The 19,248-nt window shown below is 40.3% G+C and overlaps 1 protein-coding gene across 4 annotated transcripts in view; it reads right to left on the bottom strand.

Moving 5' to 3' along the window:
* The window catches only part of NTNG1 (netrin G1), a 166,039-nt gene that overhangs the window by 47,416 nt on the left and 99,375 nt on the right, over positions 1-19,248 (bottom strand). For all 4 annotated transcript variants that reach the window (XM_075038814.1, XM_075038810.1, XM_075038811.1 and 1 more), the window contains exons 4-5: positions 12,997-13,169; positions 2,660-2,686 (exon numbers count right to left, since the gene is read on the bottom strand). In XM_075038814.1, coding sequence (XP_074894915.1) covers positions 2,660-2,686; positions 12,997-13,169 — 200 coding nt within the window. The remainder of the gene's footprint in view (positions 1-2,659; positions 2,687-12,996; positions 13,170-19,248) is intronic.

The following is a 19,248-nucleotide window of genomic DNA, read 5'->3' as shown; positions in this document are numbered from 1 at the left end:
ATTGCTAACACTTTCACCAGTATTCTTCCAGACATGGCTGAAAAATGCTGAAAGGGCCAGCATTGGAATCAAGAATGCTGGAAATGATCAGAGAACCTATTAATTCAACTGATAGACAACAGCAGGTACAAATGACCTTAATGGGAAAGCTCTGATTTTTTTTTTTTCTTCATCTTCTAGATGATCAGAAAGGATGTTTACTTAATGACCACTCTTTCTTTGTGTTCAAACTTCAATGATGAGCTGCTTTAATACAAGATCCTTTGAGGTAAAAAAGGAATAGAGAATGATACATATATGTGCACAGAGGTAAATATATTTTATTTTTCTTTGCTTGCTTTCATTGCAGTCTTAAAAGTGTTAAATGAACATCGCTTGCAGTGGCATCTTTGTATGCTGGCAGTTTAGTCTTCATAACCCCCTGCCCCAACCCCATTCTCCTTATATACTAGCAAAAGCTTGAAGCCCACAAAAGCCAATACGCTCCCCAACCCACCATTAGTGTTTGCTGCCAGGCAAAATAAAACCCAAACTGTATCTCCTGAGAGTAACTTCCTGTCCCCAGATGGGGAAAAACTCTGCTGATATGAACACAAACATTGTATTAGCATAGACAAAAGAGGAAATCATGCAGAATCCATTAAAGCAGCCACAACTAATTAATCTTGTTTGGTTTTATGTGTTAATTGTACTTCTGTTAAATTCTCTTGGAGACCAGGATAAATTTATGGGTTCTATCCTTGTTTAACGATAATTCTGCTATTTCTATCTTACAGGAACATTACGCAAGTAGAGCTATTTTCCCCCTGAGCTATTTAAGAAAAAACATATGAAAAAACCAAGCAGAGTATCAGTATTTACTTGTGCTCATGAAGAGATGCTCATGCTTCATCCTTTCCATGTAGGCAAAGAAATCTGTTGAATTCTACCACATATTATTCTAAGACATTTACAGCAGATTAAAGATAAAGCATAGACTTGCAGAAACTCTTGTATTTCCTACAGAATGTTAAACAGAATTTTCTCCATTTGTAATAGATTAACTATATTTATCAGTCCAGTGTTAAATACAAATAGGTCAACAATGCATCCTTTCAGGTCACCATTATTTAAAAGGTATTTGAGTTTCCCTATTAAGTTTTCAAAGGCCAACATCTGCTGATGCTCAGAAATGGTAGATGTGGTGACGAAGGCTGTATGGAGTGTGAAGTGAAAACACAACCGTATAGTCCATGCAACACAGTACTAAGAAACTATAGCACAACCAAACTCCGAAGAGCTATTTTCCCATTCATCCCATTTCTGTTACTAGTGGCAGGAATATTCCTCAGAACAGTGACATAAACTTCTTCTCTTTCATTTAGTTCATTGTTTTGGTTATAAAATATATGTATAAACCCAAGGTTTTGAAAACAGCATATCACTATGCATTTGCAGTCACGCGAATGCCGAAGGAGACACTACAGCAGGAAAATTACATTATAAAGACTGAAGGCTTTCATTTGCATGTTATTGTCATTGATGCTGTTTCACTATTTAAAGCTGCAAAACAGATGCCACGGCATTCAGCTGTTAATGCTGCTCTCATTTGCAAGGAGGCTAGTTTTGATGGCATTTAACTTGCTGTCTAGAGCTTAACAAATCAGCACCATTCATGAGCTTAAGTAAACTGAGCTGATTTATAAATTGACAGACCTGACCCTGCATAAGAATCGAGATAAGTTTTACCCAAATTATTAGAATCTTTTCAGTTGGATATTTGGTATAGCAAATTGCGTTTTACTGCTGTGATATTTTATCATTGTGATAGTCCTGCATCACAGAAGTTGTCCTAAAGCCACTGCAAAACTGAGGCTGTGGAGAATATTCTTTCAGTCAGCCACAGCAGGATCCCATTTCTACCTCCCTGCTTTATTTGTAATCAGCTAACATGCCATGACTGTGTGCACTTCTCAGGTATGGGACTCAACTGAGACTCACAGCTGAGCTACTGTGCACTTAGTCCCTTCGAGTGTTTTATTTAATTAATCATCTATTTTGTTGATATAGTAATTCTTTACATAATGGTGTTACAGTTTTATTATAGTTTAATATTTTGGTGCTTTAACTGCATAAAGCAAAGCAGGTTTTTGTGAAGGAACACAGTTCTGTTTATTTTGTGGAGTAAAGCCCAGTTCAAAGGCTGCTGGAGTTAATGCAAAGATTCCAGCAGATACACTGCATTTGCTAAGCTACTTCACAAAAATGAAAACTCTTCCATTTATAAATTCTTCCATTTGCTCTTTGAATTTACACACACACATACATACATGAAAATTAATGGTCCTATACTTCTCTGTTATTAGCAAACACTTTTTTTTTTAAAAAAAAGATGCTCAACAAGTATTTTCTGTGAAACAGTATAGCACTCAGTTTTCATCTGCTGATCAGAACTGATCAGAAAATCTGCAGTTGAAGGCAGATGTGTTGTCAGGAGTGACATCCTCTTTGACCACATAATAGGGTTACATGTTAATGCAACAGAGGAATTCCAATACATAGTCCCTGCACTATAGAGCACATTTTCAGAGAAACATTATTTACAACAGAAAGGGATGTTGGGAAATTAGATCCAAGAAGCTGAATGACAATGCAAAACAATACTGGTTTTATTACTTACTACCAATACTGGAAATACTGGGTATACCTGCAGAGAAAGAAAACAAAAAAGTATAGTTAGCTGTTTGCTGTAGTTGGCTGAGCTATTACATCTAAGCTTCTGAAAACAATTTTATCCTTATTTTCAGAATATTATATCAATACATAGTTAAACCCAAGTAACTGCAAATATGTACCCAGCCCTTTATAAATGCAGAGTCTTTAGATTTTTCAGTACGAGGCTGCAGGGACCACTAAAACGTATTGACAGATGGGTATTTCTGGGACCTACACCAGCTCTCTGAACTTCATGAATTTGTTCAGAACAGTTTTGTATTTCAACTAACCAGCCATTAGGTTTAATGCTCTAGATAAAAATATCAGTCATGCATGTATTATGCAGATCTAGGAGAATAATTTAACCATGGGATAGATGCATTGCTAACTGCTTTGGCCAGCTGCTTAAATCAGCTGATACCTTCTGTTGCATTAACTGTATGTTGCCATTTTTTCCTCTTTTACCTGACGGTTATCTAAATTAAGCTATGGAAAGAAATGTAATTGAGCGAAACAATCTAATGCATTAGGTTGGTCATATTGACTAAGCCTCTCATTGATTTTTTTTTTTTCCCCTCCTGCTTTCATTTCAATTCCTAAGCTGAATTAATGCAAGGACACCGTTCCAGAGGCAGGTGAGATTTACCCAAAGAGGTGGGGCTGCTGAGGAGTAAAACTCCTCTGCTGGATTTAGCAATGGGGGATCTCATGTTGCATGATGTAGTCCCAACATGTAGCTTGTTGTCAGGTCTGCCCTGAAAGGTGTGTAGCACAAAAATATGAACATGAAATCTTACCTGAAAGGCCATTTTCTTTAGATTAAATGGCATTGCTAATGGCACTATTGCTAGTCTCTTGGGTTAAAGTTGCAAACTGCAGATTGGTATTTAAATCCTGGATATTTGCATCCTCTTAGTTAAATACAGTTTGCCTTTTGTAAGTTTTATTGACTTTTGATGGCATGCATTTTACTGCAGAAATCTGTCTGGTTCTCCATTAAACATCTGCTATACTTCTTTCAACATCTATCTTGAGTTCTGTCTTACACAGAGATGGCATGGACCTCATTCTGCAATTAACTGCAGCGAAGGAATGTCTTAGGGATAAATGATATTCACTGTAAGCAAGGTCGTAGAGTCAAGTTGGGAACATTTCTAACTCGTGGCATGGCTAAGACAACGCTGAAGTAATCGCATTTGCAGAATGGCAACCATAAACAGATCTTTTGTATTTCACCACATCAGTCCTGGGGCACAGGTCAGAACTGCAGCCCTCTGGTTTCATATCCTATGGAACCTGTGGTCTGGCAGAGCACCTGCTGCTAACCGAGCCCCACACTCAGATATTGTTTGCAAACTTCATTATTTCTACTTCTGCTGAGAAGATTAACATGTATTTTCCAAAATTTTAGAATCATGAGGTATTAAAACTGAAATTAAAATATCATCGTAATAGAACAACGCTGTTATAGTTCTGAAAGTGACAAAAAGTGCTTTTTTCAGTTAGGATAATGTAAGAGAACTTCTATCCCTTTGTCTTAAATGTCAAAAAGGCAATCAATTTTCAAATAATTTTCCCCATAATTTCAATAGCAGCTTATTTACATTTCAGCAAGTCATTGTAGCTATTTTAAATTAGCAGGATTCTTTTTCCTTTATACACTGATGGAACCTGCACAAATATTAGAAAAAATACAGATACTATGTTCTCGCACTCACACTTCCACTGTGAAATGGTATTTGTGTTTCCTCTGGGTATACTCCCCCGCCTCAAACCTCTCTCTCTCCTACATGCGCATACAAATATCCTTTCCTTTCTCTCCTGAACAGATTGTAGCAAAGGGAGAGGTTTTCCTGCAAGTCTGCTCTCCTCATTTTACTGTATTTCAAAATTTTCAATGAATTCATAGTGATAAATGCTTCCTGGGCAGAGAATAACGAAAGCAAGCTGCCAGCTAGCCTAAAGGGCTCTGTATTAACCTTGCAAAGTTGTCTTCAGGTTCTGTTTGAAAAGCTCTTTTGTTATTTCTGTACAGAGTTTCTGAGTTGGTGTGATCTTCTGTAACCAGCTTGATTTTTGTAATACCAGGTATCCCTGTGTGTGGTGACTGGCCTTGATAGTGCACTGCTTTATGCCCTTTCTGCTACAGAGAGTGAGAATGGCACTTCTAAGTTTGCTGGAAAAGAGCTGGTTCCATAGGGCCACGAAGCAGGATCTATTAACACTCTGTGAAAACTGCACATATGATGGGAAAATTATTCTTAGTAGGAGTGTTTCTGTGAGATCTGGAGCTACATATTGAGGCTAGCTCTTGAATTCAGCTGAGCTGTATTTGGTGCAAGCCCTTAGGTAATGAGGCGCAGGTGGTGTGATTCTGCCTCTCCCTCTCTGCCAGTGTGGGAGGCATGGGGCTGGGAGACATCCCTGGCTGCATGGCTCCTCCGGTGGCACCACAGCGCTGCGGAGAGTCATCCCACTGCTGCCGGCCCTTTGGACGGAAACCAGTATGTTACGTGATGTGGATCATTTGCAGTCAGCCTTGTATTGAAATCTGTGAGTACTTTGCAGCAGTGAAATGATGTGAACAGGTGATAGAGAGAGATGAAGAATCAGGCCCATTGCTTCCCTTGATGCACAACTCTATTCAGCTAGACATAAAGAGTAAATAAAACCAAGTGATTGCATTTATGTATATTCAGTTGTTAAACCAAAACCATGTTTAGCCTAAATTATCTTCTAGTTGAAATCACTGGGATGGTTGTTAATGGCAATAGTTTTAGAGAGAGCAAACAGCGAGTAAAGCGTGCAAAGAAAGTTCAGGGGTAGCTACTGCCCCTGAAATGGCAAACATTGCAGAAGAAAGTCTCTAATACTATTTATTATTTTTGACTTGACTTGAGGGTGGTGGTTTGGTATATTATATGTTCACTGTAAGTAAGTGCATCTAAATATACATGCATTACTTGAGAGAAGAAAATCTGGTGTTTTTCTTTCATATGATCTTCTGCATCTGCCCTGTAATTTTCTCGTTTCCCCCTTTTCCAGAAATGGGTTGTTTTAGCTGTTAGCTACCATGGAGCTGACTATTGAGAATGGAGAAAAAAGCAAATCAGATGCTAGCAAAGAAAGCAAGTTTTTGATTTCTTCTATAGTTTGGGTCAGTGTGAAATCTGTAACATAAAGGAAGAGCATCAGGCTTTTGGTGAGAAGGGCCATACTGCTGCTTCCAGTCTCAGGGCGGGTCATACCCTGCAGTCCCTCTTATCGCCTCCATTGTCAATGCCTGTGTACACTTCCCACCAGTAGCGCAATTAATGCAGCCAGGCTGCATCTCTTCCGGGGGAGGGAGTACATGTGGGATGAAAGAATTACTTTGTCAACTTGGTCTTGGCTACCATCTTTCCTGTGGGCTTTTCTGCCTCTCCTCCATCACAAGTTGAACATGCATCTCCCGTATGACAGGGAGCCAGGGATAGGCTCCTGCTGCTATCAAAACACCATATCCAGCTCGCAGCTCGCTCACATTTAGGGAAAGAGTGTCACCAAGAGCTCAGGGAATTATCCAGGTGAGGTGAATACAGCCCAGAGACTGAAAATTAAGACTCTCCTATGAAGGCATGGCAGGGTACAATAGTGAATAATGCAGTGCAAGTTTGGATCCATATTAATTGCTGATCAAAGCTGTGTGAGAGCTTTTCTGACAAAAGCCATCCCTATAAGTGCACTCTACACTACACATTTTAACTCTTAAAACAGGAACAAAATATAGAGCTTTCCATAGCAGAGTCAGAGCAGGGCTGTTAATGCTACCTCTGATCTTTTGCTAGAATACCTGTGCTGCAGCATGACGGCACTCCCTGCAGCGAGTCTTTTTGCCCTTTGCAATTCCTCCACTGAGGCATGATTGCAATATCAGATCCTCAGCATTAATTTCAGAAGTTCTGAATTCTCTATTATTTTAAAGCCCTGAGAAGCCTGGAGGAACCTAGCGTCTTGTAATCCCTCAACAGGAGTGATCATTACGATCACAGGAGTAAACTTTTCATGTAATGTCAAACCTGTACTCAGCCAAAGGACCATGCACAGCAAAAGACACAATTCTTAGGAAATTTCTCATGTGTTTCATTGCAATAGCCCTAGAACTCCTGCTACTCCTTACTCTGTAAAGATTGACGATTTTTCAATTCCCAGAAAAATAACTGCTTAGATGAAATTTGTTATCCTCCACCTCTGCTTTCCCAAGCAATACCACCACAAACAAACGGGACAGAGAAAATATTTAGTTATTGGTTTATTGGGTAACACCTTTTAAACTTTGGACTTTTTCTTATGATGTCTTAGTGACTCCAAACCAGTATTGAAAACTCTCTGTCTAGGAAACTTCCAGTGAGATCAAAGGATTTTTTTCAAGTAATTATAATTTATTGATAGAATATTAGATATTAGAAACTTTAAAAAGCCTGAAACTCAGACCATTTTTAGAACTTTGAGTATATCTTATAACAGACACTTTGCCTTCTCGTATTGCTGCTTAAGGACTAGAACCCTCTTTCATTGCTCATCTTCACTGTATATGGTGAAAATAGAGTTGTTTGAAACCAGTGATGGATGGAAGCAATTCATTTCCCAGCAACAGATGCCACCATAACCAGCACAAACAACCAACTCAGCAGGGTCACATAAGAGGGTAGAGTGCCGAAGAATAATTTTTCAAGCCCCATTTTAAAAAAATACAGCACATGCTATTTATAGTGCATTGTTTTTTAGGTAAGTACCTGCAATGTTTTGCTGGCCATTGCACTGGATACCTAGTTGAAGGGAAGTTAGCTTATCATTTGCAGGTTTTCCTGACACGTCTGTCTTCCTGAATGCTCTTGATACACTACAGTTTTGCCCTCTGACCCAAGTTTCCCAGCCTGACACAGCTTTTGTGTGACATCTTCCTGTGGCTTTACACCTAGCTTCATGAGCCAAAATTAGTATGTAATATAAAATAGGAACAGGAAGAAGATTTTCCATTTTATAACTTATTGCATTCTTATCTTCCTTTTTCTCTATGAAAGATGTTATAAAAATCATCAAGGAGCAACATTTTACATCTTAAGCATGAGTGTCCCATTCCTTCAAATCAAGATCATGTGGGATCATCTCCTCTACTTCAGTCATGAAGTAGGCACTGGAACGCTCCTTCCAGTTGTTTGGGAGAATGGGGCCCTTAGAAAATGGGACACTATCTACTTTATGAGTCTGCTTTGACAGGACAGCAGGATGTGCGATCTTTTCAGTTACAGGGACCCATGCTACTTGGATTCCTGAATAGAAAGCCTGCCATCACACAACCTCTTGGCCAACATCATTTACTCCAGTCCTTCAAGATGGCTTTGTGTCAGCAAATATTCATGGGGAAAACTACACACAGAGATGAGGGTAATCAGTGCAATACTTCAAGTGCCATATTTTTTGCCAGAAACTGTTTCTGTGGCAGCTGTGCTGCAGTGATGCCTCGTAAGTCTTTTCCCACTCAGGAGGATTAGGGCCATGCTGCTGAGACAGAGGCTGTACTATCAGAGGGGGACCCACGGCAGGAGCAATTCAGTAAACTGAGTGAGACTCTCTGCCTAACTGTTGACTGAAAAGAACCACCAATGTTCCCCGTGTCCTGGTCAATCCTTTGTTTCACGTTGAACTATGAATTAGGAAAGTCATGTAACAGCTGGGAGGCGGTTTTTGCCAGGTGTCAAGCACTTCTGGTGCAGGTTATTGGTTGTGGAGGGACTAACAAAAAGCGAGCAGGCTTTGATGGATGGCAGCCCAGCACAGTCTTAGACAGCTCCGTCTGATGGAGTGAAGAAGATAAGTGCCAAAGATGATCTAAACAACAGGAGGAAGAAAAGGGCTAGTGCCGTCAGACACATATGACTACTGAGGGGAAAATACCAAGTAAAGCGAAATTCAGTAAGTTCACTTGCAGTGTCAAAACATATTGCAGAACAAACTATACATAGAATGTGGCAGCACAAGGGAATAAATGTAATCACAAAATCGTCAATAAGATAAAGTGAAAATATAAAATAAATGCTATGTGGGAGACAAATGTGGAAATATTGTTAGTGCCAGTAAACAGCAGAGTACTCTGTCTTTCACAAGCAAAGCATGGAAAAAATGTTTTGTGTTCTCCTGAAAAACTCAAGTTGACTTAAAATGAGAAGGATACAGAAAATAGCTTTATATCAAGGTTTAGGCTATGACTGGAGTATAATCTAGAATGGTCTTGTATTTCATGAGATGTAGCCTGAAGAGGTATAATTAAAGTCTTATTGGCCACAAAAAAATGGTAGAAGCAGAACAGTGGAGACAACAAAAGTTTCAGCTGGGAAGGATTTAGAAATGGACTTTAGGCTTCTTGTTGAATCTGAGCAAATTTCCCAAATTCAGAGAATCTCAAGAAAAAGGATCTTTTTATTTTGTGAAACAAAATTCTGTGTGTTTCATTTATACAATTATTTTTTAGCTGTATCTTATTTAAGAATACTCATATAAAAAAAACCCAAACAACCTTCAAATCCATTTAAAATATTTTGGTCTTAGATGGAAAAGATAGACTGAAAATTGGAGGAAGGAAGAGTAACAAACGGACACTGTATTACTGGATTATACAAAGTGTCCCCAGGGAATTAAAGTAATACATCAAGGGAAGTTTAGTGTCAAACCAGATAAGTTAATTCTATCAACATGATCAAGCAACTATTTACAGAATTCATGCCTGACTAGGGAGAGTATAATGCTAGGGCTGCATTACTGACCACACAATGGAGATGGTGACAAATGCAACAGGGTAAGTGAAATTACACTGGCTGTGCAGAGTTTACACAATAATGCAAAATTTCATATGCTCCAACACCTGCGGCATTAAATCAGGAAGTGACAAAAGAAATGAAACTTTTACATACCATAAACAATTGCTGCTTGTAGCAAGTAATCGGACAACCCACAAGAAGAGAAGCTGATTTAGTTCTGAGTAATACATAGGACCTGATTTAAGAAGTAGTTATCAGAGAACCACTTCTGGACTGAAAGTCAACATACTTGTTGAGAAGGAAAAGGATAAAAAAAAAATCCACTGCAGTAATACTTAACTTTCAGAGAGCGAGCAGACAAAACTGAGGAAGTTAGTTAAAAATGAAAAGAACAGCTAAAAAGATTTAATGCAGACAGTGTGGAGGCAGGCTAGAGACTCAGAATAATCACATATAACCCATCTTTTTTTTTTTTATTATAAAAATCACCTATCTTATAAACAAAAAAAACCCCTAACACCCAACCCAATACAGCAGAATGAAAAAGATTTTGGAAAGACACCCTTCAAAAGTGTAAGTCATCTCAATGGAGAAAGATAGGGAAAAAAAGCATAAAATCTGTCAAGTTAAATATAAACCACGGTATTTTGAGAATCAACTTGCTACAGACATAAGAGTTAGTAATTCTTTTTTGTTAAAATAACCACACTAGGAGCAGGAGGCCTCCCAGAGACATGATTGGGTAGATAGGCAATCAAGGTATAAAAGTACTGAATACCAAATTAATTGTTTTCACTGATGTTCACAACAAAGAAGGTTAGAGAGATTCTCACTATCTGAGGAAGTTTCTCAATGTCTATCATAATCTGAAGGTGTTTTAGAAGATGTAAATAATATCAAACAATAGGAACTGCCATAAGCTGATGTTCACCCTGAAAGTGTTTTAAAGGAACTCAAATATGACATTTTTGAACTAACTACTGTAACATATAATCTGTCACTTATATCAGCCTTGATGCCAGAAGTAATGTTGTAACTGTGGCACAGTCTTTAAAAAGGACTCAAGGGCTGATCCCTGGAATAACAAAATATAAAGCAGACACATTTTTATGCTATTGTAAAAGATCCATATTGTTGTCATGTCTAGAATATCACATGTAGTTTCAGCCTCACTAAAAAAAAAAAAAAGACATCATAGAACCAGAAGAGAGCAAGAAAGCACAGATAACCAGAGATGTGGCATGGTTTTATATATGATAAGATTAAATAGATTAGGATTTGTCATTCAGAAAATAGATCAGAGGAGTGGACATGTCAAGTCCATATAATCAGAAATGGTATAACAGATGTAAATAGCGATGCATTATTCTGTTTCTTCCTATCTAAGGAGGTACAGGCTTAACCATATACAAACATTTAAAGCAAACAAAAGGAAATACCTTTCACTCATTGTGTCATTAAAGTGGGAAATGTATTGCCATAAGATGTCACTGAGATCAAGCTTATGACAGTTGGGTATGTCTCTCTGCTCAGCAGCTAGCAACCACTGTGGGTATGACGGAGGGTCCAGCTCAGAAAGCCAGTTTACTGCTGGCAACTGGGAAGGCAAAGAACAAATCCTTCACACTTCTTCCTGTTTGCTATAAATTCCTGCTGCTGATCACTGCTGTAGTCAGGATTTGAGGGTAAGTGGAGCATTCGTCAGCTCAAACAAGGTTACGTTTTCATGATGCTATCATAATTACTACTAATAATAAAACCCAGGAAAGACTGCCTATTATTTGCAAAATGTTTTGATTTTTGGTGGAACTGTATATCTGATGGAATTCAGTAACGTTGAAAGTTATTTAACAGTCTTCAGGCATACTTTTGGTGGGTGCTAATTCTACTGTTCCGTCTGGTGTGTGCTCAACTGATTGGAAATGATGTAACTGACATAGCAAGCTGCATTTAGAAAGATCCTCGTTTTCATGTTGAGATGTATCTTGTCACTAGTTTAGATGATTGCTGGGGTAGCAACTGTATTATATATAGAGAGATATAAAAAATGTATATATGTGCATACATATGTATGTATGTGTGTATACATATATATAAAATACATATAAATAAAACCAACCTAGTAAATCTCACCATTTTTTCTGAACAAAGCTTTAAAGTATTAATTCTGTGAGCCGCACTCACTTCTTATTACATGCGAAAAAGTGAATACTTTTACAAAATGTTTCTCCCCTGCTTTTTGGAAGTTCATTTTTTTCTGCTCAGTAAGAATTTTATCATAATTTCATGCCCCCACACTTCATGGTTTGTTACTTGGTCTATTACTCTCACATTTAACTTGATAAGGTCCTGCTTCCTATGATATTCATTTTTTAGTTTTGATTCTTCACAACTGCTGCTTTGAAGTCTTAGATAACATTCTGAGCATTGCACATTGCTCCTGGTTTTAAACTTTCCATTCAACTGCAGTACATAGCTCTGTTTCTCCCAAATAACTTTTCAGTAAATTGTTATATTCTAATATTCTAAAATGAATGTTTTGCTTTTAATCAGGGCAAAACTGTGGGCTCTCTTCTTAAAAGAAGCTAGTAACTTCTGTCAAAAGGTTTGGTGATTTAACCTCATCTTCTTCAATCCTTTCTTCAAAGGAATTTAAGTCTGTTAACTCGGTTCAGGAGGATTTTGAATCACTGTGTATTATTTCATACATGAATGAAAGGAAGAACTGATGCTCATACTTGTCTTCATGCCCTCTCTTTCAGCACCATGTTTTTTTGACCCAATCCTGTCCAGGACCAGGAAATGCAGCTGTCAATAACCTCCTTTGGATATGAACGCATGCTGGAATAGTGAGTATGTGTGCTGTTGAATGGCTATTAGCTGGAAACAAGCAGATATAAACACTCAGGTTTTTGCCCTTGCTTTCCCCCTTCAACACTTACAGTGATCTAAAAGAGTGCACGTGAATCTGGACTGCGGTCAACGTCAGGTAAAAACTTTCTTTACCAACCTTTAGATCTTTAGTTATTAATTGGAAAAATTTGGTCTGAGATTTTTTAATTTTCTTAAAAGGACAAAAAATGAGCAAGGACCTCATCTCACACATTGAACTGACGTGGTTTTGAATCTTAGGGCAATAAGGATGTATGAATGGAGAGCCGAGGGCACCATGGCTGGAGCAGTACTGCAGATATTCCCACTGGTTTCTCTCCTCCCTGTGTGATTTTTACATGAAGGGGTCCTAATTTTTTCATTCCTCAGCCCCTTCTGTGCAGTGGCCAGGGATTTGTCTATGGATACAAACATGCAGTTCTCATGCAAGAACATGTGAGAGCACAGATGATGCATACTTACAATTAACACTTACAATTTGACACCTTGTCCAGTTATATGCACTGGGTCATAAAGAAATGACAAACTTTTGCCAGCATTAATCTTCCTTCAGAGCCACGATACGGGGCAGAATTCTAATAATGAAATATCCTTATTATACAGAACTACTTACAGATATTAGCAGTGCCCTTAGGTATAGGCAGATAAGAACCAGGGCTCCATGGTCGTCCCTGGTAATTCTTCTTGCATTTTCCACAGTCTGGGCCAGTTGTGTTATGCTCACATTCACAAAGTAGTCTTTTGTTTTCTTCTTTACAGCCAGTAGCGTGAAGGTTGCACTTACACCTATTTTTAAAAGGCAAAAATAAAAAAAAGCGGGATATTATTTAGAAGTGAGTTTAAATTCAGATTAAGTCTTAATAAAGCATGTCCTATGGCAGCCACTCTATTTCCATGTGTTGTGTCTGTATTACTGTTTTAGCGTGCTTTACAAGACATCACTCAAATAGCATGTTGTAATATCTTCAGCTTGCACAGGTCTAAAAGCAGTAATTTTTCAAGACTCCAAGATGCTGAATCTTTTCTTATTTTCACTAATGCAGCTCCACTGAGATCAACTAAATTATTCATAATTTTCACTACAGACAGGTCTATAATCTTGCAAAAATTCAACCATTACTCACTACTCCCAGGAACAAAGCAAGTTCTCTGCTTATGTCCTTAGAGCACCTGGCCCAAATTAAGATCCATATTAGGCCCTGGGAGTCTGAGAAAACAGACTTCAATTAAATATACTCTGCTATGCCACACTTCAGTAGAAGGGAAGCTCACTATAATGGTGTTTTGCCATTCTTGTTCAGCAAGTACTCTCTTGCTCAGAAAGGAAAATTTTTTTTGCCTGCTTTAATGTGACATAGTTGTAGTAGCTGAAGGTCAGAGGAAATATTTTGGTAGGCACATTTAGTTTTACTTAGGAAAGAACACCTAATCAAACCTTGTGAAAAAATCATTAGATAAACCAGATTCTGCATCTGGTCTTAGAATAATTGTATTTTCCTTAAATTCCCTTCTTTCCCTGAAACTAGGATACTTACAGAATAAGAAGCTAGTTTCATAAACAGTAAGATATTGTCACCTCTTTCCATCCCTTTCCAATAGATGTCAAAACGGGCTAAAATCTGTTTCTGTTTGGGGCTGGAGAGAAAACTAGTATTTAACGTCCCTCTCTGTTTGTTTTCCTAATGATTGTACATCTAGTGATTTAAAGGATTCTCATGTGGGTACTTGTCACCTGTTCCATACAGTGACCAATAATTAGAGCAAGACAACACATGGAATGGCCAAGTGCAAATTAACAGCTGTCAAGCTGACTTCCATTTGGAAGGAATATGACCTGAAGCAACTGGCCACATACATATATATCCCCAGGGTAAAACAAGCTTGCAGTTGTCATAAGTGGCTGCTGGACAAAATCCACAAGAACCTGTAATACAATAGATAGTGAAGCATTCTCCTCAATGCTAGAAATGAGGCAGATGAAACTGCTGTTATTTGAGCAATGCTCATTCTAAAGAAAAACAGGTTCAGCACCTTTTCAATTGAAATTACCAAAATGTATTGAATATGCTAGACAAAAGAAAGTGTGATTAATTTTTATATCGTTTCCACAATATTGATGCTTAAAGACTACGTCAGTTGTTAAGTAAATTTTCAATGGCTAGCCACTGCAGAATGAAAGATGCCTGTCTGGGTGTCAGTGGATGAGATATGCCTATTCATGTAGAGATTGAAGATTTTGCTAAATGGCACTGCTATTAAGAAAAGTAACGGATGGTTTTACTGTCCACAGGAATATGAAAATGGAAGACTCCCAAACGGGAGAGATACACAATAATGACAAGACAAAAAAATAAGAGTCAGAGGAGAATGAAGCAGGAGAGACGGTGGAGTCACTAGAATAAATGAGAGAGAGGAACCGACTGGATTTCTTTCAGGGGGAGATCTTTGTTTTATTGGAGGGACTTATCAGTGTCAGAGGCAGCAAACTGATCTGGGCAGGAAGAAAAAGCCAGCTGATTCTGAGGAAAGCTGTAGTTCCTAGGGCTCTGAAAGGGTCCTGCAGACTGGTAGGGGAAATGAGGTGGGGGAAAATAAATGTAGGTACATCTGCTAATTGGTAAATGTGCACAGCTCTTTTAATAAGCACCTGAAAGTAAAGAATGGGTGTGTCAGAAAACCTTGTGCAAAGTCTGTTTGCACTTCTTAGATGCTACTCTTGTCATATGTTCCTGAAGAGAAAGACCCTTCTTCAATTTTGCTCGTGTGGTTAAGAGTCTTGGGCAGATTCTGGCCTTCTCCATTTCCCTCTGCTTCTATCCAGTCCCACGTCTCTTCATATATATACAAAACACATGCATGTATTTATATATCTGGATGTATATAGGCATACACAAACAATTCCCATAAATTCTCATGCATATTGATTTCCTTTTATTTCCCACGTTCCCTAACTCCACTGTGATCCACCTCTTCTTAGGTTGCCTCCTCCTTTTCCTTATTTCCCAGGCAAGAGAGCATGGACAGCACGGAATAGCTCTGCTGCTGGTTCTGGTGCCAAGTTTTTTAATTTCTTAGGGCAAGATTGCTGCAAAGGAAGTGCTTCTCAGCCCAGGGTTGCGGCATCGTGCCATAGTAGCTGTTCTGTGGTCCACACGGCAGGGCCCACGCAATACAGCAATGGGCAGGGTTTCTGCAGGAGACATCTTCTGTGATTTTAGCCACCAAGCTCCAACAGACAAAGGAAAACTACAGATTTTGGAGGTCTATGTTTGTGCCAAATACATGTTTTCACAAAACTAGCAAAATGCATTTTCTTGTAGAAGTAGTTGGGGATCTTCTGTCAAATTTTAAAACCCTATGTCCTGGTTTCAGCTGGGATAGAGTTAACTGTCTTCCTAGTAGCTGGTACAGTGCTATGTTTTGAGTTCAGAATGCAAAGAATGTTGATGACACATTGATGTTTCCAGTTGTTGCTAAGTAGTGTTTAGACTAAAGTCAAGGCTTTTTCAGCTTCTCATGCCCAGCCAGCGAGAAAGCTGGAGGGGCACAAGAAGTTGGCACAGGACAGAGCCAGGGCAGCTGACCCAAAGTGGCCAACGGGGTATCCCATACCATGGGACGTCACATCTAGTATAGGAACTGGGGGGGGCGCGGGGAATCGCCGCTCAGGGACTAGCTGGGTGTCGATCTGCGGGTGGTGAGCAATTGCACTGCGCATCATTTGTACATTCCAATCCTTTTATTATTACTGTTGTCATTTTATTAGTGTTATCATTATCATTATTAGTTTCTTCTTTTCTGTTCTATTAAACCGTTCTCAACCCACGAGTTTTACTTCTTTTCCTGATTTTCTCCCCCATCCCACTGGGTGAGGGGGGGAGTAAGCAAGCGACTGCATGGTGCTTAGTTGCTGGCTGGGGTTAAACCATGACAGTCCATTTTGGCACCCAGTGTGGGGGCCAAAGGGTTGAGATAATGACAAACCTGACCAGAGCTTGTTAAAACAAATATTTTATAAGCATTCATTATATTGGTCTAATAGTTGCTGGTCATTATGTTGATCTATGTGTTCTTAGAGTTTGTGCTCTGTTTTTTAAAGTTCTGTTATGTATCACCTCGCTTGCTGCATGTAGTCCCTCTTCTGCTGCTTATCATCCGTGGGAGGTGGATTAAGGTTTTCGCTTTGATGTATTGTATAACACTGGTTTATGGTATCATAAAGTCATTGGCTGTGGGATTAATCTGGTACTTGCACTCAGCATTGTCACCTTTATACTCCAGGAGCCATGTGTGGGGAACTATTAATAATTACACCATTTACCTTTCCTCCTTGGAAAACCAGTCTATGGGTGGGGCACCTTTCTTCCCCTCTCCTTTCTCCTTCAGTCCAATTACAATGGTGTTTGAGAATTTAGAAAAATTTGAATACCCTTGGGATGTTGAGACCAGCACGGTCCTAGCCCTACTGCTAGGAATTAGCATGCTTCTGAATGTGGTTCAGCTCTCGTTTAAGGTTAAACAACTATTTAAGAAGATCACCCAGAGATCTGCCCCAAGGCTGGATAATTATGAGTGGTAGGGTGTGTGGGGTAGTATGGGCAAGTACCTAGAAAAGTGGGCACCTCCAATGTTTTGGAAATTCACCCCTGAACAAGTGCAGAATCCAGAAGAACTAGTAAAATATTTGGAAGAGGTATGCTGTCACCCCGGCAGCTCCAGAGAGATACAAATCACTGCAACGTGCTGGGGCCTGGCCCATGCCTATCGAGCCCTGTTCAACACCACTCAGTACCCTCAAGGGGAAGAGAAGGTCTCTGGACCTAAAAACAAAACAATGAGCACTGTGGTCACTCAAACCTCGGCAATGGGCGCCGCGGCCCCTCCAGCCCCGGCGACAAGCACTGTGGCTACCCCAACCTCAGCGACAGGCACTGCAGCCCCTCCAGCCCCGGCAATGAGCACAGCAGCTACCCAAACCTCAGCAACAGGCACTGCGGTCCCTCCAGCTCCAGCAACGAGCACAGCAGCTACCCAAACCTTGGCAACAGACACTGCGGTTATCCAAGACCTGGCGAGCGATACTGCAACTGAACCAGCGGACCAACCTGCACCAGTATCAGTTGCCCCTGTACATAACAAGAAATATACAAAAAAATTAGTTTGTTTAGCGAAGGATGAAGATGAACCAGGGTCATCACAGGAACAGGAGGAAGAGGCAGAACCAGAGGTAATAACCCGGTCCCTATCCTTGAGTGAGCTGCGGGATATGCGAAAAGACTTTGGCTGCTGTATAGGTGAGCATATTATCACCTGGCTCCTCCGATGCTGGGACAATGGGGCTAATAGCTTGGAATTAGAAGGTAGGGAAGCCAAGCAGCTGGGATCGCTTGCCAGGGAAGGTGGCATTGACAAGGCAATTGGAAAAGGGACACAAGCCATCAGCCTCTGGAGGTGACTCCTGTCAAGTGTGAAGGAAAGGTACCCCTTTACGGAAGATGTTATGTGTCAATCAAGTAAGCGAACAATCATGGAAAGAGGTATCCAATATCTGAGGGAATTAGCTGTGCTAGAGACAATTCATCATGACCCGGACAACCCACAATTACCCAAAGATCCAGATGAAGTCCAATGCACACGACCCATGTGGCGGAAGTTTGTACGGAGCGCACCATCGTCCTACACCAACTCACTGGCAATAATGACCTGGAAAGACGAAGAGGCACCGACAGAGTGGCTCGCCAACTCCGTCAATACGAAGAAAATCTCTCCTCCTCCCTACAAGCCTGCATTTCGGCTGTGGAGAAGCTGTCCGAGGATTTCCAGCAATTCAAAGAGGATGTGTCCTATTCCCCACCTGTAAGGACCAATGTCTCAGCTATTAGGAGTGAGCGCTCCTCTGCCCAAGAGAGAGAATATAGAAGGTACACACCACGAGGTGCTCCGTGGTTTTACCTATGTGATCATGGGGAGGACATGAGGAAATGGGATGGAAAACCTACCTCGGTCCTAAGTGCACGGGTATGTGAGCTGCGAGGAAAAACCACCACAAAAGGGGATTCTACCAGGAAAAATGCCGCTCCAGTTTCCAAAGAGAGTAGAAGGGCTGATCTTATTTCTGATCCTTTTGAAGGGACTTCTGAGCCAATTTTAGAAGAAGTGAATACTGGATACTCTGACAAGAATCAGAGGGGCCCTGCCTCCAGCCAGGTGGAGGAAAGGGATAACCGGGTCTATTGGACTGTGTAGATTCGATGGCCTGGCACGTCAGACCCACAGGAGTATAAAGCTCTAGCAGACACCAGCGCACAGTGCACTCTAATGCCATCAAGTTATAAAGGGGCAGAACCCATTTTTATTTCTGGTGTGACAGGAGGATCCCAAGAGTTAACTGTATTGGAAGCTGAAGTAAGCCTAACGGAATGAATGGCAGAAACACCCCATTGTGACTGGTCCAGAGGCTCTGTGTATCCTTGGCATAGACTATCTCAGGATAGGGTATTTTAAGGACCCAAAGGGGTATCGATGGGCTTTTGGTGTAGCTGCCTTGGAGATGGAGGGCACTGAACAGCTGTCTACCCTGCCGGGTCTCTCTCAAGACCCTTCGGTTGTGGGGTTGCTGAGGGTTGAAGAACAACAAGTGCCAATTGCTACCATGACGGTGCACCGGCGGCAATATTGCACCAACCTAGACTCTGATTCCCATCCATAAGTTGATTTGTCAACTGGAGAGCCAAGGAGTGATCAGCAAAACTTGCTGACCTTTGAATAGTCCCATATGGCCAGTGCAAAAGTCTAATGGGGAGTGGAGACTAACAGTAGACTATCATGGCCTGAATGAAGTTACGCCACTGCTGAGCGCTGCCGT

This window comes from Buteo buteo, chromosome 10, assembly GCF_964188355.1.
Source record: "Buteo buteo chromosome 10, bButBut1.hap1.1, whole genome shotgun sequence".
NCBI classification, from domain to species: domain Eukaryota; kingdom Metazoa; phylum Chordata; class Aves; order Accipitriformes; family Accipitridae; genus Buteo; species Buteo buteo.
Note: the sequence above shows the minus strand (reverse complement) of the source record. Positions and strands in the feature narration are given on the sequence as shown.